This window comes from Podarcis raffonei, chromosome 14, assembly GCF_027172205.1.
Source record: "Podarcis raffonei isolate rPodRaf1 chromosome 14, rPodRaf1.pri, whole genome shotgun sequence".
Taxonomy (NCBI): Eukaryota; Metazoa; Chordata; class Lepidosauria; order Squamata; family Lacertidae; genus Podarcis; species Podarcis raffonei.
Window position 1 is genome coordinate 3173895 of NC_070615.1, and position 24419 is coordinate 3198313.

The 24419-nt window shown below is 45.1% G+C and overlaps 1 protein-coding gene and 1 long non-coding RNA gene across 2 annotated transcripts in view; both read right to left on the reverse strand.

Annotated features, from left to right (window-relative positions):
- Positions 1-5806, reverse strand: part of TRPM1 (transient receptor potential cation channel subfamily M member 1) — a 47857-nt gene extending 42051 nt beyond the window's left edge. Inside the window, exons 1-3 of the mRNA XM_053364598.1 lie at positions 5703-5806; positions 3936-4149; positions 2783-2907 (exon numbers count right to left, since the gene is read on the reverse strand). Coding sequence (XP_053220573.1) covers positions 2783-2907; positions 3936-4149; positions 5703-5705 — 342 coding nt within the window. The 5' untranslated portion in view covers positions 5706-5806. The remainder of the gene's footprint in view (positions 1-2782; positions 2908-3935; positions 4150-5702) is intronic.
- Positions 5807-5876: 70 nt separating this feature from the next.
- On the reverse strand, positions 5877-14128 carry LOC128401483 (uncharacterized). The gene is made up of 4 exons (XR_008327479.1): positions 13650-14128; positions 10174-10653; positions 7097-7176; positions 5877-5901 (listed from the first exon to the last, which is right to left on the reverse strand). It is a non-coding gene; the product is annotated as an uncharacterized LOC128401483 (long non-coding RNA).
- Positions 14129-24419: the final 10291 nt, after the last annotated feature.

Sequence of the window (24419 nt, forward strand, 5' to 3'; positions counted from 1 at the left end):
TGGATTCCCAAACACTGCAAACCCAGAAGAGAGTGTTCTGGTTTGCAAACATTCTTTTGGAAGCTGAATGTCTGATGGGGTTTCTGTGGCTACCGATTGAGCACAGGAAGCTCCTGCAGCCAATCAGAAGCTACGCCTTGGAAGTTGAACGTTTTGGAAGTAGAACGGACTTCCGGAACGGATTCCGTTCAGCTCCCAAGGTACGACTGTAGCTGTCAGCCACTGGGTAGCTCTTCATTCTGTCTGGGGTGCAAAGGGGAAGAGTGAAGTTGGAGGCAGACGTTTGCTAGCTGCAGCTTGTCATACAGGCATAAGAAAAATGCAGCTGTTGAATTCTCCTCTTCTATCCCAGCTATCCAAGCCATAAGACTCCAAACACCAAGATTTACTGATACTAATATTTGCATTCTGCTTTTTTCTGCACACAAGAGACCTAATACTAAAGCACTAGATGAATGAAATCCAGCCATACTCAGACTTGCACCTGCCCTGCTCCTCTGGCACAGCGGCAAGGAGCAGATTGCTTTCATACTAAGCAGTGTCCCGTTTATGTCTGAAAAATTCAGGGAAACTGTGGTTACTTTAAATGTGGATTTGACAATGCATAATGCCATTGTTGCAGGTGTTTATGCATAAACCTATTCTGTCCCACTGCCGAATTAATCTGCATCCCCACCCCTCCTCAAACTTCCATGAATATTTGCATATTCACACACCACATACTTTGGAATATTTATTTCCTTTCAAAATAAACATTTCTTTAAAAACAAATTAAACTTTAAAGATGTGTTTCAAATTGCATTTTTATATGTTTAGAGACGAGAACACTGTCCAGAGATGTGCAAAATCTGAATGATAAGCCATATTCTGATCCACGCATTTGATTGCAAGTGGAAACGCCTGAGCCCCCCCTTGAGGAGTGGGCAGCTGGGCAGCTGGGGCTCGTCCCATACCCTCATTCATTCCTCAGATGCAAATTGGGACAATTCTCACTCCCCCCCCCAGCCGATCCTCCTTGATCTCCCATTTTTGTCCCGGCTCCCTACAGAGCATTTCCACCCCCCCCCTTCAGCAACAGGACACAGCACACCCACCCGCCACCATCCTGAGAAAACCCCTTAATCCTGGTTTTATTTTATTTTTTTCTTTGGTAGATTTACAAAAAGAAAAGCACACACCAATAAATAAATGTTAGAAAGGGGTAATATTAAATGCGGCTGCACAAAGCATTAAAAACAACAACAAGACCCCTTGTGCTCTGCTCCTCCTTCTTTCCCGCCCAGGGGCCCCTGCCCCTCAGAGCTGGCACGTCGCATGGGGCTGGGCCTCTGGGCTGGCGGCTTCTCTTCCTCCTCTATGAGCTGCCCAAGGGAGGAGGCTGGCAGCAGCCCTGGAGAGACCACAGGCTGCTCCCTCCCTGGCAGCTGCCCCCCCAGTCGCTCCAGAGAAGGGCCGGCTCCTCGTCCTCCCGGAGCTTGGTGGAGGTGGCACTAGTGGAGGAAATGGGATCAAATCAAAAGCCGGGGTAGCTTTTGTAATTCTAGGACTGTCCCTGGAAAATCGGGACACTTGGAGGATATGTCATTCATGTAACACTAAACCAGGGCTGGGAATCCTTAGACCTTGGGGCCAGATGCAGGGCTCCCTCCCCAGCCTCTCTGCTTGACTTGTGGGGGGGCTCTCTCCAGGCTCCGAAGCCACGCCCAACACCAGTCCTGCTTTGCAGCTGGAGGGAGGATAAAGAAGGATCTGCAAGAGTGTGTAGAAAACAGCTTGCTGCACAAAGGCAAAATTCACAGTAATTGCTCTGCTCACCTTCGCACTTGGCCCTGACCACTGCTGGCAGCTGGCCCTCGGAAGGCCGCACAGAACAAAATCTTGCCCTTGGGCTAGAAAAAGTTGGGCCCTCCCCCTCATGCTAAGAGATTATCATCGGTCATTGAGGTCTTCCACCGAGGGTCTTCTGCTGGTTCCCTTCCTGCGAGAAGTGAAGTTACAGGAAACCAGGCAGAAGGCCTTCTCAGTAGTGGCACCCTCCCTGTGGAACACCCTTCAGATGTCAAGGAAATAAAGAACTCCACAGATTTTAGGCCACACTGTATCGGGAAGTTTCTAATGTTTGATGCTTTACTATCTTTTTATGTATGCTGTAAGCCGCCCAAGAGTTGCTGGGGAAACCCAGTCAGATGAGCAGGGTATACATAAAATAATAATAATAATAATAATAATAATAATAATAATAATAATAATAATAATTTAGCACTACATTCAACCTGAGCTAAATGTGGCTAAAGGCAAAGAGAAAACGAACGATTTAACAGTCAACCCCTTTTCCCAGGGAACTTTGGGAACTGGAGTTCTCTAGAGGGGAATGGGGGAGGGGGTCCCCTAACAACTCTTAGCACCCGTAATAAACTTCAGTGCTTTACATGTATTGTGTGAATGTGGCCTGTGAGAAGAACCTCCAAAGCTCTGTGAAGATTGCCTCCTTTTAAATGACTGGACATGGTGCTGCATATCTCTAAGCTGGGGAAAGCTTCACCTGTTGATTTCTGCCTGTAACATGGTTGACAAAAGAACGCACAAAAAGTGGCAACCATCATCCTCTCCCTTGCTTCAAAACTCCTGCCCTGACCTTTGAATGCAGTGCTGCATAAGGCGACACAAGCAACCCTTTAATGCATCATCTGATTTGCTGATAAGAATCAAGGGATCCCAGCAAATCAAAGGCAGTGGGAACAAGAGAATCTGGCAAAAATCCACGAAACGTGTGGGAACTTACATCTTTCCCAATCAGATCCTCCTTGTTTTCCACAATGCCCCACGGAGCAATTCCTATGGCACAGATGCGTCCTCTGGACTTGGAAGAATGATCTTTCAAGGCATCTCCAACGTGGCGAATGACACCTACAGGAGGGATTGAGTCTGTTAGAGTCTTCCCTGGGGGACAGCTCCATACATCACAGAGGGAGACAGAGAGAGCCTTCTCCAGTAAAAACACCCCCTTCATTTCTCATTTATTAAGATACTCCAGTGAGCACTTGCTATGAATCTGCTTTATTGGAAGAGACACATAAACCTGGGTCCTTACTTTACCGGTACCATGTTCCTCAGTGTTTTCAGGAAGGTTGCTTAAAAGGTTTTAAATGCACCAAATCTTTAGAAAGAATTGAGCACTTTAAGCCTCACCCAGCGAAAGTGAGTCTTGACTCATTCCCAATGAAAGTGATGGAACTTATTAACTGGGACTGAGTCCCATTCCATTTCAGTTGTGTGCATGGATGGGCATGCCAGAGTCACAGCTCATTAAAAGGCTGTTCTCACAGTCACCCTCCCAGCCTCCCTCTATCACACGCATGCACAGGAGCACAATACACCCTGCCTTATCAAGCAACCAGTGTTGGCGGTCTGGGTTCCACTGGCCAGGTTCTTCACATAACCTGCAAGGTTATGACTTTTCTTCCCCCTTTGTTTGTGACACTCCACTTTTTGCCCTGACTCAGTCTGTTTTGAGGTGGTTTAGTATTTTAAAACTCAAAAGTTGGCAATAAGAAGATCCACATGCACAAAGGTTTAATATAAAAAAGCACAGGTTGTCATCGTTTCATTTTGTTCTATGAGGTGTCCCACCAAAACTGAAAATGGTATAAAAATGTCTTGTTACTGTGTTGTCTGTTGAACCTTGACTACTGGCTGTTGGAAACAGACAGGGTTCTTAAACGGGGATTTATACAGCTCTCTGGCAAGGCTCCTAGCACAGGCCAAGGGAGGAGAGGAAACGTGAAAATGACACAGTTACAGCCCCTTGGATTAAATCCCTGCTCATCTCTCTCCCCCCCCCCCCGGCAAGAAAACATTACGTTGGGGACAGGCTAATAGTTTTCATCAGCCAAAGGTCAGCATATAAATAAGCAGGCCAACAGTGCACTTCTCACCTGTACTGACTCCCCCGGTGAAGATCCAAGCCCCTGTGGTCATGGCGGCCTTGATGAGGCCCTTCCCAAACACTTGCTTCAGCTTGGGTTGCAGCTCAAAGTTCTGCAGTCCCCCGTGGATGGATATTAGGAGCTTGGGGAGTTCCAGCTGCCAGTCTTTCACCATCAGGTGGAGCAGCGAGTCTGGCTTTGTGTCATATGACACTCGGATGTACTGCAAGGCAGGTGGACACAAACAGCTTAGCAGCTGGGATCAGCTTACTTAAAGGATCTCTTTACCCCATCCATGCCTGCTCTTTGTAAGTGCCACTTAACGTCTGCAAGAAATTTATCCTTCAGTGTGGCAGCACTGTCAACTCTGGAACTCCCTGTCCACTGATATTAGGCAGGTGCCTTTGCTGTCTTGCTTTCGGTGCCTGCTAAAAACTTCTTGGCCAGATATGTACTTTTATTATGTATATTTGTTGCAAAACTGCTGGTTTTACTTATATTTTGATAAATGTTATGTATATTTGTTTTCTGAGCTGTGATTTTAATAGTATCTTAAAAGAATATTTCATGTCGTTTTATGTAAAGCACTTAGAGGGTTTTGTTGATTAAGCAGCATATATGTATCAGATGCTCCTCAATCAGATCCAAAGTCCACCAAGTTTAGCTTCCCGTCCTGGCCAAGCAGGTGCACACAAAGCAAACCCACAAGGCAGTACATGAAGGCAATGACCTTCTCCTAATGTTTCTCCCCAACACCTAGCATTTGGAGGTACACTCCCTCTGAATATGGAGGTTTTGCCAGCTAATGCAACTAACAGCTATTGATCGATCACTCAATTCCCTTTTAAAGCCATCAGAGTCACTGGCCAGCAGCACCGTGTCTTGCAGAAAGGAAAGTCTGTGTTGTATGAATAAATATTTTCTATTGTCTATCCTAAATCTACTGCTGTTCTTTTTTATTTGATGGCCCCGAGCATAATGCAATGCAGAGTTTCATGATAGGTTTTAGCTGAGATTCTGGCATTGCAGGGGGTTGGACAAGATGACCCTTGGGCTCCCTCCAGTTCTACGATTCTATGATCATTCTAAGATACTGCTGCTCTGCACGTGCGCAGGCGAATCCGAGGTAGCAAAGACAGGCTTGCAAATCAATAATGCAACATAAACAGCAAGGCCAAGCAAATGTTTCACGAGTAAGAGGGGGAGGGGGAGGAGCTCAGCTCCCTTCCAAAGACACAAGGCGTCTTTGCCCAGTCTAAACAAAAGGTGGACTATGGGGGACAGGACTGTGCCACTTTTGATGATACAATTGATAGCTGTAACAACAGCAAAAACGTATCTCTAAATCCAGATGTAAGGAAGAAGGGGTTAATCGACCCTTTCCCCTCCATTTGCTATATGGAGGATTCCCCTATCCTTGCTTACTGGGAAGCCTCCTCATTTGCAACTCAATGGCACGTTTTATCTTCACTGCTTCACAAATGTCAGCAGCCTTAACATTTTGGGCTTCCCTCAATGTGGTCTAGTTGCCAAAGGAAGAATCCACTTTCCCAAACTCACTTTAAACAAAAACTGGAATCTGGTCATTGTTTAACAACAACAACAACAACAACAACAACAACAATATCACCTATCTATTTATTTTTTATACCCTGCCCATCTGGCTGGGTTTCCCCAGCCACTCTAAGCACATTCCCCTTGCCAGGCTTCGGAAATCTACCCCTCTCTTCACTGGGCTATATTGTCTCTATTGGTGAAATAGAGGTTGCCACATACCATGGACTTGTTGGTGTGGCCTCCACCTTGGAACTCAAGATTTCCATAGGCATCAGTTGGGAGTGCCTGGGTGTGTTTACTGACAAACCACTTCTCAGGCTGAGTATCCACCTGCTTCGTTGCGTCTTCTTCATTCTTGTTTGCAGTTATACTCGGAGGAATTGGGGTGTGTTGTGTAAGAAGCTGGCCACAGCAGCACCTGAGGGCAAAGAGCAACCGTGAGCCTGCACCCAGCAGTTGACTTAGAACATTCCCCTCTTCATGTTTAAAAATCTAATAGGGATGTTGCCCCTTGTGGTGCAGGACAGGGACTTAGTTGATTACAGGAGTTTCAGTAGATTAATTAAGGGATTTATTTTGCATACATTTTCATACAAGTAAAAAGAAAAGGCTTGCTTCCTTAGAATGGATGTTCCCTCCTGAATGAGAAAGGGGGAGAATACCTCTTTTAAGACAGTGCTTTCCATCTGCAGTTTTAATGCTGAGTGGGGAATCCTGACACCTGACTAATCAGTGTACTTTTTCAGGCATTCAAGTTTGGGGTTTTTTTAATAAAAAAAAAGATGAAGCAAATCAGTTAGACCCTGAGGAGGGAATAAAAATCACGTATCAGAGCATGTTTTGGGGCCAAAATGGTATGTTCATCTTCTGCCAAGTTCCATGCAGCACTGCACACACAAGCAGATGCACAGAAAACTGTCAGATCTGCTTATACCATCTAGAAGTCTGCCCTTTCTCTCTCAGTTATAAGGTGCCATGGAAGGTTTTCAGCTGGGGCTCCAAGAAGCCAGACTCCAGCATCTTTCCTTCTGAATCACTGGCAGCCTGAGCTCTCTGCTTCAAGGGTACCACAGAGGCTGCAGAACCAGTCTGCCTGAGCAGCCTGTCAGCTGACCTCGAGGGCCAGTCACAGTTTACCCGGCCTTATAAAGCCCTAGTCAAGAGCAAGTTGCCTAAACTTCTGAACACTGCCACAACATTTTAATTATGTGGGATGCTGTCTAAATACCGATTTTTAAAAATAAAATAGCCCCCTGCACTTTCTAGCTGCCTTAGAAATTTCCCCCTGCATGTCTTTTAATGTGCACTTGCTTTTTGCCCTCTTCCCTCTACTCCTGCCTTGGTACACAATACCTGCCTCTTTGGACCAGCTTCCTCCTTTTTTCCACTTGCATTGACTCCAGCTCCCCCTGATCCTGGAGCCCAGCTGCCTGGAGCCTGATCCTGGCTGACACGCCCTACTTGTTTCTGAGCAATGAAAGTGACTGCCTCAAATTCTGGGGAGGGAGAGCACCTGCCCCCCATTTCCCCATGAGGGCTGCTCCTCCTGCTGCTGACAAAAGATTGCTTGTTTGGTGCGCAAAACCAACACGCAGAAGCAGAAGATGGGTCACCTGGTAGCATCTTTGCTGTTGGCAATTATGTAGATACACTCCCTCTTGAAAAAGGTTTTTTCTATCCAAGCTTTTTGACCCTAAGGAGGGAAGGAAAAAAATAATAATTTGATGTCACATGGTAGATAGTGATGTTTACCTGAAAAAAGGATGCATTTCAAGACTAGTTTACAAAAATGCAGCACATCTTAAGAGCATCTGCTGTGGTGGCTTTTCCCTACCTCCTATTAACCAGAGACAGAGGGGCTCTGAAGATCAAATGTAGTCTCAAACGGTGTGTCCTTGCCAGAGCTGTCAACTTTTCCCTTTTCTTGCAAGGAATCCTATTCGGAATAAGGGAATTTCCCTTAAAAAAAGGGGAAAGTTGACAGCTATGGTCCTTGCATGTGTGAAACTGGACCCCTTTGATGGGTTGTCCTGACACATGGTAGTAGGTTTGGTTAAATTTGAAATAACAATGATTAAAGGAAGTCAAACGAGTCACCCCCATCACCAGGAAAAAAAACTACAAATACAAAAGAAAAACAAAAGCAGCATAGTATGTCCTGATGAGACTTAAACTAGCTAAGCAGAGTGCTTAACTCTTAAGACTGTTAGGAAAGTCAAATTTTACATTGTACTGTAGAGACGGAGTCCTGCATTAAGTTCTACTACTACAAGTAGGTGAATTCAATTTATACTTTGCTTCCCACTTTAAAAAAAGTCTGGAACCATTTTACAACCAAAGTATTTTTTAAAAAAACACTCTGTAAGAATCACATAAGCAGTATGTAAACAAAACAGCAACCAGATTTAGCAGTACAGTGTCATATCATTGGTGCTGCTCAAATGCCTAGGAAATGTCTTTGTTAGCACCAGAATTATAATAAAATTATGATAACATTGGTGCCAGGTGGGCCTCCCTGGGAAGAGCATTCCATCAAGCGGGTGAGGTGGGGGCTACTGCAGAGAAGACCTGTTTTCTCATTGTCCCCCTCTGGGCCTCCCTCAATGGGGGCACGCAGAGAAAGCCTCAGGATCCGGGCAGAATCCTGTGGGGGAAAGGTATATTATAGAGCAGGTATATCTAGCAGCCAACTAGGAATACAAGACACTGCCTTATATACCAGGCCAGATTATTTGTCTAACTAATGCATACCCTCCAACATTTCTCCGATGAAAATAGGGACATCCAATTCCATAATGATAATTTTACTATTTATACCCCACACATCTTACTGGGTTGCCCCAGCCACTCTGGGCAGCTTCCAACATATTTTAAAACATAACAAAACATTAAACATTAAAAAAACTTCCCTATACAGGATTGCCTTCAGACGGCTTGGGGGTCAGATAACTCTATACCCTCCAACATTTCTCCACCGAAAATAGGGACATCCTAAGGAAAAGTGGGACATTCTGGACTCAAAACAGAAACTGGGATGATGTCTGTAAATCTGGGACTGTGCCTGGAAAATAGGGACCCTTGGAGGGTCTGCTTTCTCTGATGGGCAGAAGCTCCCCTGAGTCCTAGGAGAGGGCAGAAAAGGCTCTTGCCTTTTCCATTGCCTGCTTGTCTGAGTCTTCTAACTGGAATGGCAGGGGTTGAATGTGGGGGCTTCTGCACACAAAGCATGGCCTCTGGCACTGAGCTATACAGTACTGGCTGCTGACAAAAAGACCTACAGCTGAAATCAAAGCAAACCCATAGAGCAGCCTCTGCCAAACTGTGCCCTCCAGCCTGGACCAGCTGGGGTTAATGGAGTTGTACAGGTATAAATGGACCATTCTCCCAGTGGAGAGATGTATTGGGGCCAGTATTGGGACCTGCACATTTTAACTGGTTCATAAATGATCTAAAGTTAAGGGGTGAGCAGTGAGGTGGCCAGGTTTGCAGATGGTACCAAATTGTTCAGGGTGGTTAAAACAAGAGAGAGATTGTGAAGAGTTCCAAAAGGACCTCTCCAAACTGAGAGAATGGGCAGTAAAATGGCAAATGCAATTCAGTGAACCAGGAACAAGATTTGGGGCCATAGTCAACAAAGATGTTAAACCAGTGCGCACCATGGATAATTTTTGCTATTAACTTGCACAGAAGAAGGAAGAAAGGGCATGTCTCCAGATTCCAGTAATCCAAACCATTCACTATCCCAAACTAGGATTCCTTGTTCTGTGTTTTCCCAAATGGTGATGTTTCTAAACCCAGGTGCTTGGGAGCACTTCTGGGAACAAAAGTAGCCCAGGTGAGGTGGTCACAGGTAGCAAAAGCAGAATGTATAGGTAGCTTCTGTTCTGAGTGTGCACCTTCTATTCATAAAGAAATATCATTGTCCTTTCACAGTCTGGGATAGATAAGACATTTGCACATGATGCAGTATAGAAATAGAATTTTCTCCTTTCTGAGCAGCAGGAAAGAGGTTTTACTGCCCCAGAATAATTTTGGAAGGTTTATCCATGACTAAAATATCTCTGAATCTATTACCTAAAGACTATGGGATGTGAATGGGGTGGGGTGGAAATGGGATGGGATTTTCTGGGCCCAGAAGAATATATATGTAGATTGGGTCCTGCTACAGTTATCAAAGGTGGCTCAAATTTGCATAAAATGGATATCACATACAAATTTGAACCCTCTTTTCCAGGTGCAGACAGTGTCAAAAATCAAGCAGGGGTCACACACAGGTAACGAGAGGCCCAAAGACAGAAAATCAACAGGTAAATCATTCCCCATAATTATGGCTCCATACATGTCATTCCAAAAAGCTTACTCTGCTTATTATCTGCCGGTGAAGAGGTCCTTTTGGAACACTTTACGGTCTCTGTTAACAAAGCTGTTAAAAATACATCCAATGCTGACCACAAAATCTCCTCTACTGCCGACCTTAAACCATGCAAAGATCTCAAGTTTCGTGATTTGCCAACTAGTTGTGTTTCTGGAAGTCTTTCACCAGCTGATATTAGGCTGGCGATACAAACATTCCAGGCAAGACTATGCCTGGTGTTTCAAATAGAGGAGTGTCAAAAGTGATTTAAAATTTACAGCAATTCTGCTCAGATGCTCAAGCTTGGATAAATTCAAGATCTAAATGCAGACATACCTCGTTTTATTGTGCTTTGCAGATAATGCTCCTCACAAGGACACGGGTGCAGCTGCAGCAGCCCAGCCTCCCACACCCCGACTGCCGCCCCTCTTCTGGCCATGGGAGTGGAGCTGGCGAGGGCTGGAGCCGGGTTCCCCCCTCCTCCTCTGCAGCCAGGGTGGCCTGGCTTAACAGACTGCACTGTCTTGGAAATATAACGTTCAAATGCCCTGGGAAACAACTTTCTCACTTTACTGTGATATTTGCTATACTGTATTGTGGAGGTCGGAAACCAAACCCGCAAGATCTCTGAGGTATGTCTGCAGTTTAAAAGCAACCTTGTGTTTCTTTGTTGTGGGTATTTAGGAATACTTCATAATAAATATATCATTCCCCCCTTTTCTTCATTTTTGAGCAAAAAGGATTTGAAATACCCACTCAGCTCACTGGATGCCCTTGGGCCAGTCACTATCTCTTAGCCTAACCTACCTCACAGGCCTGTTGTGAGGACAAAATGGGAAAGGAAGAGGAAGAGGTCCACCTTTACATAATAACAACAAAAACCTATAAACACTTGTGTTTATACCAGCAGCATTCACCCACCCTTGAGAACCCCCATACAGGGGCGTAGCGCAGGGGATGCCAGAGGGGCCATGGCCCCAGGCATGGATTTTTGAGGGGGTGCAAAGCAGGAGCACTGGGCCGCACTGGGGGCATTGGCATGGGGGCGTCTGGTTTGTGCCCGTCAAGTGCCGTGTCAGCTGGTCAGGCTCTCCCCTGCGCAGGTGGGCAGGTGGCACAGCACAGCCCTGCTTGGTTGCTCTGGCAGTGTCAGCAGCGAGGGCTGGGGTGCTGGGGTGGGCTTCTTCAGCCTCTGTGCTCCACCCGCTGGGGTGCATACACCCCAGCATGCCCACCCTCCAGTCTGTGTGCGTGCACTGGTCTGGCACATGTGTGCCTGTGCAGGACACCTTGAGCTCATGCAATGCTGCTGCCCCCATATTACCACAGCTAATCACACACCCACACACATTACCAACCCCCCTCCAACTGCTACATTTCCCTAGAAGAAACAACAACACATGTGGAGATTGGACCATAACAACCCTCCAGTCATGGAGCACACAGTGAACATTCCCTCCTAGTCCAACACTTTAACTGTTGCACCACAACATACACATTGTTGTATGCATTTTTGTATAAAGCACACATTTAAAACAATTCCCCTCAATATAATGCATTTTTGTACATTATTTTGACTGGTATGTGCATTTCGTGCACATTTCCCCCGAATATATTTCCCCTTTTAAAAGAAGCATTCCTACGTTGTAGAACTGCATCACAAAATTTGGAAAAATTCAAATGTTAAAGAACAGCTGTTTTGGTGTGCATTTTGGTTTGGGAAGTGTGATTTAGGTAGGTCCACATCAACAAGCAAAGCCAACTAATTTCTTCCCAGGGCTGGTACCTGCCTACTGCATATTCCTCATGATAATGAGAAGACAAAAGCAGGTGCAATAAATTGCTGGAATGGAAAGCTAACAAACATATGTACAGTAGGCCTTTGAAGTTTCACTGCTGTAGGATGCTTAATCCTCTTACCAAAAGCTTGATTATAATCCACTGAAAACACTGTAGTGAAAACATATACAGTCTTAGAGAAATGGCATCTTCTTGGTTTGGCTTCACCTCTACACAGTAGTGGAATGCCCAGGGGATGTTCTGCAAGATGAAGTCTTCTTGGGCTCTCCAGGAAGATGGCTAGCCATAGCTCCCTGGATGTTTGGGGAAACTAAGTATCCTTCCAGCAGGAGCCTTTGCATGAAAGAACACGGAAAGGATTATGACAGATTAATGGCAGTGTTTGGGGTCTTACCCTGCTCAACAGGAGAAGAAAAGATGTAGCACAGCCAGCAAGGTCACTATCAACCACGACACCAAATTTTATACCAAAGTTTAAGCCACTTTGGAAGTGCATCTCGGGTCAGTGGTTAACAATGGACTGTCCTCTTGTGTCAGCATCACCATCATCATGCAGCTCTCAAGAGGAAGCAACTGGAACCTCTTTTGTTGAATTTCTTACTAGCTGGCTGTTTTTGATGTACAGAGTGGAGGCGGCTCAACCATGAAGCTTCCCTTGGGCTGCCATGTAAAGGCCAGGGAATAACTGCTTGCTTGGATGAGGCATGCAGGCTAGAAGGACAAACTCACATGGGATGGTCCCTTCCCTTCCAGAATTAAAAGCAAGCCAGTGTTTGAGGATCTGCATGGTTCTGACACCAGCTGCTTGCCACTTTGTGCCTCCTGCCACCTCCACCTCCTGCCCCCTGGCAACAAGGGTGTGGGGGTTGGTTTTTCCCCCATCAGAATCTATTGCAGGACCCCACCAGCTACCACTGGCCAGGGCTCCTTTTACGATGCTCAAGGGAGGGTAGAAATATATGGCATGAGAAACATGCAGGGTGGGGAGGAGGTTACCTCCTTAAATAGGAACCATGGCCAGTTTTGGAGACAATATACTTCCTCCATGAAATAACTTTGGAGAAAAGCAAGTTTTGTTTTGTGTTTTTTTAGCACCAATCCACAAATAGGTACCCAAAGTCACAATTCTGGTCATGAATCTTTCCATCGAAATCTACCTGGATCTTATGGCCCCTCCAAAAATATTCTAGCAGCTGACACCAAATATTTTTTAAAGGTGTGTGCATGTCCTCATTTAGTTACCACCCAAATTACAATTTAAAGACACATTTGGATATTTCTTGGTCAGGAGAAGGTTCAGAAGAATTTCAGAGGAAGGAAGCAGCATTTCAATAACTTCTGAAAAATTGTGTTTGTCTCCACACATTTATGACTTACAGAGAACAGTCTATTTTGTTAATTAGTCCAGTGGATGTTGTCTGCTTCTTGCCTACACCGATTGTCCTACTGGGAATTTTGAGTCAATGAAGAAATTATCCATTCACATCTGGAATGAGAACTTCTGTCTGACTAAATTTTGCCAAGAGCAAAATCAAAGTAAATTTGGAGGTTCCTTCCGAGGAGAAATATTGGAAGAATTTAAGATAAGCATGAATTTTGTTTGGAAGACTGTGGCTATTTCTCAATATGTGGTGGTGGTCACTGCACATCCCTGTCAAACACCAATGAGGTCAGGGTTTTTAAATCCTAGAGACTGGAAGGGGCTATAGATTTGGGGAGGTGTTGCAAAGCCAAGGTCTCATTCCAGCACTCCCACACATATTCATGAAAGCAGCGTTAGCATGCTGGCCTCTAAACTTCACTGCTGCTCTATCCTATCTTCTCTGGCAACGTCTTTCATAGTAATTCTGCCAGATTCAACAAACCCAAAGGTAAATCACTGCAGCTCTTGCACCCTCTTTTTCAACATCCAAAATTACATATTTCATCATCATCTTGATAAATGAAATGCACGTAAATAAGTTTCAGTGGCAATGATGAAATAACATGGAATTTGAAATAAGTCAGCCTACCTGTTATTCCGCGGAACATTTTACTTGGAAGAATGGAAAGATGGTGGACACTGAACAGAGATAACCAGAATGAAAGTTTAAGCTTTTGTCCCACTTTCCTTTCTATTGCTTACAGAGTTGTTTAATCTCTTCTAAAGGCTAGGACTCCCAGTCTTTCTAAAGTCCACCAGAATCCTCACTTTAAGAAGAGTGTCTCATATGATAAGCATGTGAGTTGATTCTTTGTTCAAACCAGTCTCATGACTCTTTTCGAAGGTAATCCTTTAGCCGTCCCATGACTCTTCATCTCCCTGCCCGGAGGGAGTTTCCATCTCATGGCAGAACGAGGCACAGCATACTGACTTTGATAGCACCCAAATCTCCAATTTGTTAAATCTTCTTTCCCTTTTCCAAACAAGTGGCTTAGAGCAACTTGTAAGAATGCTGGCTCAACAGAAAAGGCCAGCCGGATTTTGGAAGCTTGCAACTTCTAATCTGAAACACACCCTCTCTGTTCTGCTGAAATTTCACCGCTATCTGCATAATTGGGACAATTGGACCTAATAGCCCCTTATGGGGTCCTCATTAGGTGCACAGCTCAACATTCTTTGGGAAAAGGGGAAAGGAGGGCATATAGCATTAATTCTATCTAATCCTTTTTTGAGCAAAATGAACTTGGGCTGGATGTCAACATGAAAAGCAGTCAATAGGCCATACAACTGGGAACAACCACACATATCCTGCCCTCATACAGCATCATTACTGCTGTGTGGCTGAGCTGGTTTTGGAATATGGCTGCCAACTTTAAATAGCAAGCGACAGCGTTTGGTGTTAGCATAGTTGTTATCGCTACTACAGGGAATGGTACAAAAAGAAATATATTGGCTTGAGCTGCACCCAATACCAATCAGGAGTGCCAGCTTGGCCCTGCGACCATGGGTGCCTGGGGCCATGGGTGCCATGCAGCATGCATGGCCCCGGCACTGAAATTTGTGGTGTCTGGCACCTTCATGGGGAATTTTGTGGGTTTTTGGGCACCTATGATACTGATTCAGGGCACTGATCTTCTGTTTAGCTCAGTATTGTCTGCTCTGGCTGGCAGCAGCTGTCCAGGCAGATATCTACCTTTGGCCTGCTCCCTTTGAAGTGGAAGCACTAGGGGACTGGACCAGGGACTATTTGCATGCAAAGCCTTAGCCACTCCTGCGTGTATACAAGCCCAAAGTTCAGTGCAGATCTTTCCAGCTAAGCAGCCACAAACTACATCTCTGTTCCTCAATAACCTGCTTTTCAGGGTTGTTGTGAGAGTCAGGAGGGGGACACCAAGCCCCTTGTGGGTAGGAGTGGGGATTAAAATGTAGTAAATAAATGCACAATATCATGTGGGAACATATTGCTCAGAACACAGACATCAGCAGCTGCTAGTTGCCCCAGATGCTCAGACAGCTGATAGGCGAAGGCTGCCCCCTATTCAGCAGAATTATTGCCTTGCATGTCACTTCCCTTAAATGCAACCATTCCTTCCACTCAGCACTACTCCAACAATATTCTAGACTCTGGTTAGCAAAGCGTGTTTCACTTGCAAACATAGCATCTGCCTGGGGAGAGGATCCATAGCTCTTCATGGTCCATGAAGCTGCCTTAGGATGACCCAAACTTTTGGATCACCTCGTCCACTGCCTACCAGTCTGGCTGACACTAACTCTCTAGGGGGCATAGGTCTTCCCCAGTTCTGTTACCTGAAATCTATTGTGGTGCTGTCAAGGCTTGTGCTGTACTCAGGCTACATACTCCACTACTGAGCTATTACTTTTCACTTCCTTGGCATTGGCAGACAGAAGGTTCTCTACTAGCAAAGGCTGAGGTGGGTGATCTGCTTGAGAAAAATTAAGAGATGCTGCTGCCGCTGCTGCACTAACTTGAATTGACAATAAACTCATGCCGGGTCAGAGCAAAGTACAGACTGAATAGTCGAAAGGAATGCTGACGGTGAATGGCAAAAGAGCCAGCCTCCCAGGGAAACTGCAGTGATACAGAAATTAGCCTTCATGGATGCCTGCACTTAGACTGTGGGAAGGGCTGTCAGGCTTGGAGTTTGTTTAAGAGGATGGCTTGACATAAATGGCATGGTTTGCCCGCTGTAGAGCAAGTCCTCTTTCCCTTGCTTGCAAGGAGAGCTGGGTGCAAGAGCGGAACGCACAAGGGCCCATTGGCACCATCTGGAAATGGGCAATGATGTTTGCACTTGAGGGGGCAGAGGATCTACAGTGTAATGGGAGACATGGAGTAGGGGCTTTCGGTTCTCTTAGTTTCTCAGTTTTCCAATCCTAAGATTGGTTCTCCACATTTCCACATCTATTTGTGATTGCTTTCTTTTTTAAGTCCTCATGCACATTTTAAAAATAAGAAAACATTTTTGCAACACCATTTTATAATAATGAGATTAATTTTTATTATTTGTACCCTGCCCATCTGTCTGGGTTGCCCCAGCCACGCTGCACAGTTTCCAACACATAAAACATAATAAAACATCAAACATTAAAAACCTCCCAATACAAGGCTAACTTCAGATGTCTTCAGATGTCCTTCAGGCTGGACGTTGAGGGTGGAGGTGTTTCCTTCAGGTATACAGGGCCAAAGCCGTTTAGGGCTTTAAGGTCAGCATCAACACTTTGAATTGTGCTTGGAAACGTACTGGGAGCCAGTGTAGATCCTTTAGGACTGGCAGCCACCCCCAGTCACCAGTCTGGCAGCCACGTTCTGGATTAGTTGTAGTTTTTGAGTCACATTCAAAGGTAGGCCCACATAGAGCATGTTGCAGTAGTCCAAGCAGGAGATAACCAGAGCATGTACCACTCTGGCGAGACAGTGCACCCTTATTTGCCCTTATGCAGTGCAATCTCGGGTGTTATTTTCATGAAATCATTTTAATTATAATTATTACTACTAGTAGTATATCGCCCTTCATCCGAAGATCTCAGGACTTTTATGGACTTTTATGCACACTTTACCCTTGTATATGCATTTTTGTATACATTAGTCTGCTGGGGAACTGCTAATTTTGAAGGGTTGCTGTGTTTCAGCTCATGTATTGTTTCGGGAACTAGTTAGCTTATAAGTGGGAACTGAATCCAATGTCTCTCTCACCCTTAACATGGAGTGCGTGTGCAGATGTCTGACCCCTGTAATACACCCTCCTCAGAAACAATTATAGAAATTTGATGTACATGTAGTACGTGTTATGCTTTCTTCCTTGTGGTCTCACGTCAGTAAAATATCCTCTGAAAATAGGGCAAGCCAAGTTTCCGGGTGACAATAAATAATGGTTCTGCCTTATTTTGCACCAGCCAGACATCAACTGAAATACTATGTCCAATTCTCAACACTGCCCTTTAAGAAGGATGTGGATAAAGGAAGGAGATGAAGATGTTCGAAAACAAGTCCTGTGATGAATGGTTGAAGGGGCTGGGAATGTTTAGCTCAGAGAAGACTGTGAAAGGTGGGGTATTATCACCCTCTTCCATAAACCTGAAGGGGCTGTCACAGAGAAGAGAGCAATGATCTGCTCTCTGATCTGCTACTGATCCATAATTCAGGACTAGATCTAATGAGGGAATATTTCAGTTGAACATTAAGAGAGGCTTCTTGACTGTAGGAGCAGTTTGCTATCTAGAGGAGTGGGGGAGCCTTCCCTGCCTGGCTGGAGGCCGTCAAACAGGAGGTGGGCAGCCATCTGCTGGGGGTGTTTCATCTCTGAATTTACTGTGCTGTGTAAGGAGATGACCTAAAAACTCACCTACCCCTCAACTAAGAATGGGGGAGAAATTCAATTTGGTTCAGATTTTCAGAACAATATACAAAGAAACACAGCCTTCAAAATGTGCACTTCTCTAAATTTTGTAATCTGGTGTTCCAACCTAATAATGTGTATAAAGGCATGCTTGTCTGATCCAAAACACCCAGCCACCCCACTCACACATGAAAACAACGACCACCACAGCCAACCCCAAATGAATAACCACACCCTGGGCCAACCCCAACCTCTCTCACCACCAAAGGAACACAAGTGAACAGCAAAGAACCTGCACAAGCAACGCTGACACCAAACCCCACATATATTAAGTAAAATAGAAACATCGCCACCTGACCCCACCCCCACTCATCTTTCCCCCCATCCACCTCTTTCCCTCTTTTCTTCCTTATGTCTCAACAAATGAAACTGATTTGTAAAAATGTTACATGGGGGAAAAATACGAGAGAGGGACTTTGCACACACTTTTGTAAATCAAGAAAATATTTAATTAAAAAAAAGGCATGCTTGTTAGAGGAAGTGTACAAATATTACTTTAAAAATACAAAAAAGTGAATGCACAGGGGGGAATTGCTTGCAAGAATCTATACATCAGACAAAATTGCATTAAAAATGTGTCCATAGGGAGAAATTTGCACTAAAATGCTGACAAATTTTCATGAGACTTCTTATTTGAAAAATCACAAACTGATGCAGACAAATGGAAACCTTAACTTAAGGTTGGAAAAATGAGAAATGGTACTGGCAAAATGAATCCCTTCACTTTGATGTGGGTCATCAGTGGCCTACCAGAAATTGGCCGGCTGTTGAACTGGGGATCACAGTGAACATTCTGTTTACAATTTTGTAAAGTGGAAGTGATTGCAACAGGTTTGTCTTTTTCAGCTTGGGCAGTTGAACTCCTTTGCATAGAGACTAGTCATATTTTTACAACATATACAAAATGATAATCAGTTTATTTAGGTATGGGATAGTCTTTGCCCACCAAGCAAAAATGAAATAATTTCACAGCACAACTCTTCTTTCTTGGCCCCACTCCAGGGAGAATTGCACGAGCAAAGAAAACAGTTTAATTTTGGCAGCAGATGAGTTTGCAATTCAGTCAGATGCCTGAAAAGAGCTACTGTTCCTTCCTGGGAATATTTTGGGTAGAGGATCTTATATAAATCTCACACAGTCAAGGTGATAATGTGTCAGATTATTTTCTTTCTGTTCTAATGCCACCCACCCACCTCATTCTTGGTGGAAGTGAGGGTGTTCTCTCAAAATGAATATTTCAACTCTACAAGAAACAAACACCAATATTTTAGAAGGAGGTATCCTCCTCTTTCATACAGGAGTGGCTGCCTCTTCTGAGGGTATTTGCCATTTGCATAAATATGTGTGTGTGTGAATTACAGTTCTATTGCCTGATTAATTGGGAACACTTTTTCAGTTTGACAAACTGTTTTAAACCAATTAACCTAACAGATGAACCAACAAGGGCTGCATCTCTGCACACTTGCATGGAAGCAGATCTTACTGAACACAGTGGGGTCATTTACCTCTAAGCAGATTTTCAAGTTTTTATTGTAAATGCTGCAGCCTGAAAATAAATATATGCTGGTCACTCAGAAACAGCTAACAAATCTATTACTTGGCCATGCTGTAGATCTTCTCAAATTTCAGTCAGATATCAATGGTTTGTTCTCTCTTAAATCATGTGACTTGAATCACCATCCTGGAGAGTTGGGTAGGTTTGCCTTTACATGCAAACTGAACCAAGTGCAACTGGTACTGGATTTTTTCAAAAGTCCCTTTAACTTTGCAGATGGGGGTTAACAGGCCATAAAACTTCAAGTGGCGGCCTGGTGGGTTTGCCCCATTTGATTGCATCATGGGGGATCCTTTAACCCAGGATCGACCCTAATAGAACAATCAGCCAGCAATCAGGATTGGCTTATTCAGGATACATACCCAATGTCTACTTACATCTGTAATCAAAAGAAGTTGTGGCCATTTGCATCTGGAGGTGTTGTCCTATCGCTATTGGTACCTTCACGCCTCCAGCCCCCATTGAACTGCACCCCAACTTGCTTCCCTTCTGTCTTGATCTCAGACATTCTCAAATTGTTTGATTTACTCATTTTCCAAGTTGACCTCCCTCACATCACTTCCTACCAACAACGATGCAGCTTCCTTCAACCAAGGAAACCGTCCCAGTTACACCAGTCTTATTCTTTTTCAGAAAAGCTCTTCATCCCACAGCTCCAATTCAATGATTGCCTCTGAGATGTGCTTTCTTCCTTTACCCTGTTGCGTATCTTACTCATTCAGACCAGGGCTTTTTCTTGTTTTTGCAGACCCAACTTGGAGTTCCTGCCTCCCAGACACCCCTGAGTTCAAGGAGAAATCCAACAGCTGCAAGTTCTCTCTGCACAGAAATCCCGTGAACAGAGAAATTCCACAGGAAGTTCCTTGTTATTCTGTTACAATAAAAAATACTGAACACCTTAAAGGTTCATTGATTTATTGTGGTAGATGTTTTAGCAGACTACAAAAAGCTTGTCCAGTTACTGTCTCCTACACACCCAAACACACACCCATGAACTTTTAAGGTGCCAAAGAATTCTTTGTTGCTTTAGCAATTGTGGTTTTTTAAAAAGCTTGCTGAATATAGTATTTCACCAGATGGGCTTCTCCTATGCTACCGCATAATAGGGAACACCACACCAGGTAAAATTCTGCCTTCCTGTTCCTAGACAAAAGCTGTTACTGGGAGGATGGGTGGTGGCTAACAGATTGAGGTTGAATCCTGACAAGACAGAAGTACTGTTTTTGAGGGACAGGGGGTGGGCAGGGGTGGGGGACACCCTGGTCCTGAATGGGGTAACTGTGCCCTTTAAGGACCAGTTGCACAGCCTGGGAGTAATTTTGGACTCACAGTTGTACATGGAGGCACAGGTCAATTCTTTGTCCAGGGCAGCTGTCTATCAGCTCCATCTGGTACGCAGGCTGAGACCCTACCTGCCCGTAGACTGTCTCGCTAGAGTGGTGCATGCTCTGGTTATCTCCCGCTTGCACTCCTGCAACACGCTCTACGTGGGGCTACCTTTGAAGGCGACTCAGAATGTGGCTGCTAGACTGATGACCAGGAGTAACACCAGTCTTGAAGGATCTTCATTGGCTCCTGGTGCATTTCCAAGAACAATTCAAAGTGTTGGTGCTGATCTTTAAAGCCCTGAACAGCTTGAGGCCTGTGTATCTGAAGGAGCGTCTCCACCCCCATCATTCAGCCTAGACACTGAGGTCCATCTCTGAGGTCCTTCAGGCAGCTCTCTCACTGTGAGAAGAAATATTACAGAGAACCAGGCAGAGGGCCTTCTGGGCAGTGGTGCCCTCCCTGTGGAACGCCCTCCTTTCAGATATCAAGGAGATAAAAAACTACAACTTTTAGAAGACATCAGAAGGCAGCCCTGTTTTGGGAAGTTTTTAATGTCCGATGCTTTATTATGTTTTATATATTCTGTAAGCCGCCTAGAGTGTCTGGGGAATCCCAGCCAGATGGGCGGGGTATAAATAATAAAATTATTAATATTATTATTGTTATTGTTTTTGTTGCAGAGCAAGGAATGTTCATAACAAATGGGAAGAAAATGGGACTTAAGATGAAATGGGATAAAAATAGTGACTGTGTTATTCACAAAAAAGCAGAACCAGGTTAATTACTTTGGAGAAAGGCAGTTGTGAAGGCCCCCAGAATTATAAATCCAGTTCTACATCCCCAGTTCTGAATGCGAGCAGTTAAAGGACTCATTCACCCAAATATTCTCATGCATACAGAAATATTAAAGGCTTTTTAAAAAGAAATGGAAAGAGAACTTAATAAACTAAAATACAATCCCCTGAGGGGGTTTGGGGTAGAGTTGCCAACATTTCAACCAGCCCCTGCTCTCGTACCTCTAACTGCAACATGATCTGCAGGCTGCAGCTGGTGGCAACATTCTAATCTCCATGCTGTGAAAAGCAGCCTTTGCCGATTCCTGCACACTAGAAGGCAGTTAAAAGACACAGGAGCAGACACCAGGCTATTTTCCTGGGCTGTTGGCAACCTGACTATGGGGGCAGAATTTCTCACAGAAGCCTGACTAACCTTGCTGTGCCTTGGGGTGGGAAGTGCTGGCTAAACTGACTTTGCTGTGAGGGCTCCAATTACGGTACTTACAGTTTTATTGGACTAATGAGGGGTTTCTGGCCATCAGCTATGAGAAATCTGGCATACCTTAAAGCCACAAGCAATGGGAGGGGGCACTTAGTGCTGGGCTTCAAAATGCCCTGCTTGGCTTTGGGTACACAATTGCTAAAATAATCTTTGTTTCCCTGTGTACGGACAATGTTGGATGCAAATGCAATACATTTTACTTTTTAGCCAAAAAGAAAGGAGGAAAGGTTTGGAAGGTGCTCTGCAAAAACTTTTTGGAGGGGTGGTGGTCGTGCCAAGTGTCTGATTTGTGTGTCATAAGGCTGAAGCCTCTTGTAAAAAAGGGTGCACGATCAAAGCTTTCAGAGAGCTGGAATGCTGGGCTGAGACAACAATTATGGAATGTGGGGTGGTTAAAAGGGGCAGATTAAAGTGAGCTATAATTTAACATGCTTCGCCGCACAGCTAAATTACACAGGCGGTGCCACTCTTCTTTATTCTGACAAGGGAAAGCAGGATTTGCAGTCTTTCTATACCACTTCTGCTAGAAAGTTTCAGGCGCAGCCCTTTACAGGGCCAGTTTCATTGTGAGGAGAGAAGCTTGGATAATTCTGTAGATTCTGCAAGAGACATGTGTGCAGTGCCATGCTAATCTGGTAACTATTCTGAACTTAAAAATGGAAAGCAAAATGCTGGTTGTCAACAAAAGACTCTCTCAAGGCAAATCTAAAACAATGTAGGATAAACACTGACAACTGGGAAACACTGACCTGTGAATGCTCCAGTTGGAGAACAGCCTTTACCAAAGGTGTCATGGGCTTTGAAGACACTCGAACTCAGGACGCAAGGGAGAAACGTGCTAAGAGGAAAGCATGTTTGGCAAACCCTCACCGTGATCAACTCCTGCCCAGAAACCTATGATCCCATTGTGGAAGGACGTGTGGATCCAGAATTGGCCTCCACAGTCACTTTCAGACTCACTGTTAAGACTGTGTACATGGAAGACAATCTTACTTGGGTTTGAGGGATCGCCAAAGAAGAAGAAGATTTGAAAATGTTTGTAGAAAACTTAAAAACTCAGTGTAAATATGTTAAAACGCAAATAGGATTGGAGTAAGAATAGCATAATTTTTGAGGGAACCATGGAAGGAGGGAGGGGAAGTCATAGGTGGAATGACTGATTGATTGATTGATAAATTTGAAATGTTGCTGAATTGTTTATTTGTTTTAAAATATATAGAAGAAGAAGAACACTCAGGCAGCCCCCCATCCCCAAAGCAAAAAGCATGCGGTCAAAGAAGCTTCCTGCTAGCCAGCAACAGCAAACAGCTGGATATCTTTCTTTTGCAGGTTGATGTGGGAGCAGGCAGTCCTTCAGGGTCCCTGGTCTGAAGCTGCATAGTGCTTAGGAGGTCAGCACAAATACTTCAATTTGTGATTGGAAGTGGCCCACACGATAGGTATATCTCCCTAGTGCAGGCTTCCTCAACCTCGGCCCTCCAGATGTTTTGAGACTACAATTCCCATCATCCCTCACCACTGGTCCTGCTAGATAGGGATCATGGGAATTGTAGGCCAAAAACATCTGGAGGGCCGAGGTTGAGGAAGCCTGCCCTAGTGGCTCACTGCATGGCTATGTTTGGAACTGACTGCAGGTTTGAGAGTATGTGCTTGCTTGGAAGCAACTGTGTCAATGGCTAATGTCAATTTGCCATTCCATAGCAAAACCAGGCCTTCAATATGATGTTCAAAAGGGCTTCAGCTTCAATCAGTCCCTGAGGGTGTGCCATCCTATAGGACCATTACCCTTACAGGGGACAACTGCTGCTACCACTCCACAAGGGAATGGTCCATTACAAGGGAGGTATTGTACCTCCCTTAACCTCCCGGGACGCGGGTGGCGCTGTGGGTAAAACCTCAGCGCCTAGGACTTGCCGATCGCATGGTCGGCGGTTCGAATCCCCGTGGCGGGGTGCGCTCCCGCTGCTCGGTCCCAGCGCCTGCCAACCTAGCAGTTCGAAAGCACCCCCGGGTGCAAGTAGATAAATAGGGACCGCTTACCAGCGGGAAGGTAAATGGCGTTTCCGTGTGCTGCACTGGCTCGCCAGATGCAGCTTGTCACGCTGGCCACGTGACCCGGAAGTGTCTGCAGACAGCGCTGGCTCCCGGCCTATAGAGTGAGATGAGCGCACAACCCTAGAGTCTGGCAAGACTGGCCCGTACGGGCAGGGGTACCTTTACCTTTACCTAACCTTCGGATTATCCCTCACATCACTTGGACCCATGCAATGACATTTTGAGACAGTCCCATGGTTGTCAAAGAGGCTATAAAGAATCTTGCTGGCCCAAAGGCAGCCTCTGTGTGCATGTTGGAGTCACCCAGAACTATCATGCTGGGGTCCCCAAACACCATGCCAGAGACCCCCTCAGCAAGGGATGCCAATGGGCAATAGGGTGGCTGACAGACCACCAGCACCCCCAACTTATCTCTCTGGTCCATCACCCGGCATGGACCCTCAAAGCCCAAATGCCTTGGGGTGGGAGGAAGGCAAGGAGGAAAAAGGAGGCTGCAGTTATTCAGAGAAGGGCATTCAAAACTGAACGAAAATGTGCCAAAACCCTCCTTGGCTCACAGAACATACCAGCTGCTCCTTGCTAATCTGTGGCTGATCCTTCAAGAGAATTACAAAGAGACTCAGCCAGCAGCCTGGGCCCAGGATATTGGCAGGAACAAGCTCAACATAAAAATAAAAAAAATCAAACAAAGGACATATTGAGAGCCCAGTCCATTGGGGTGTTC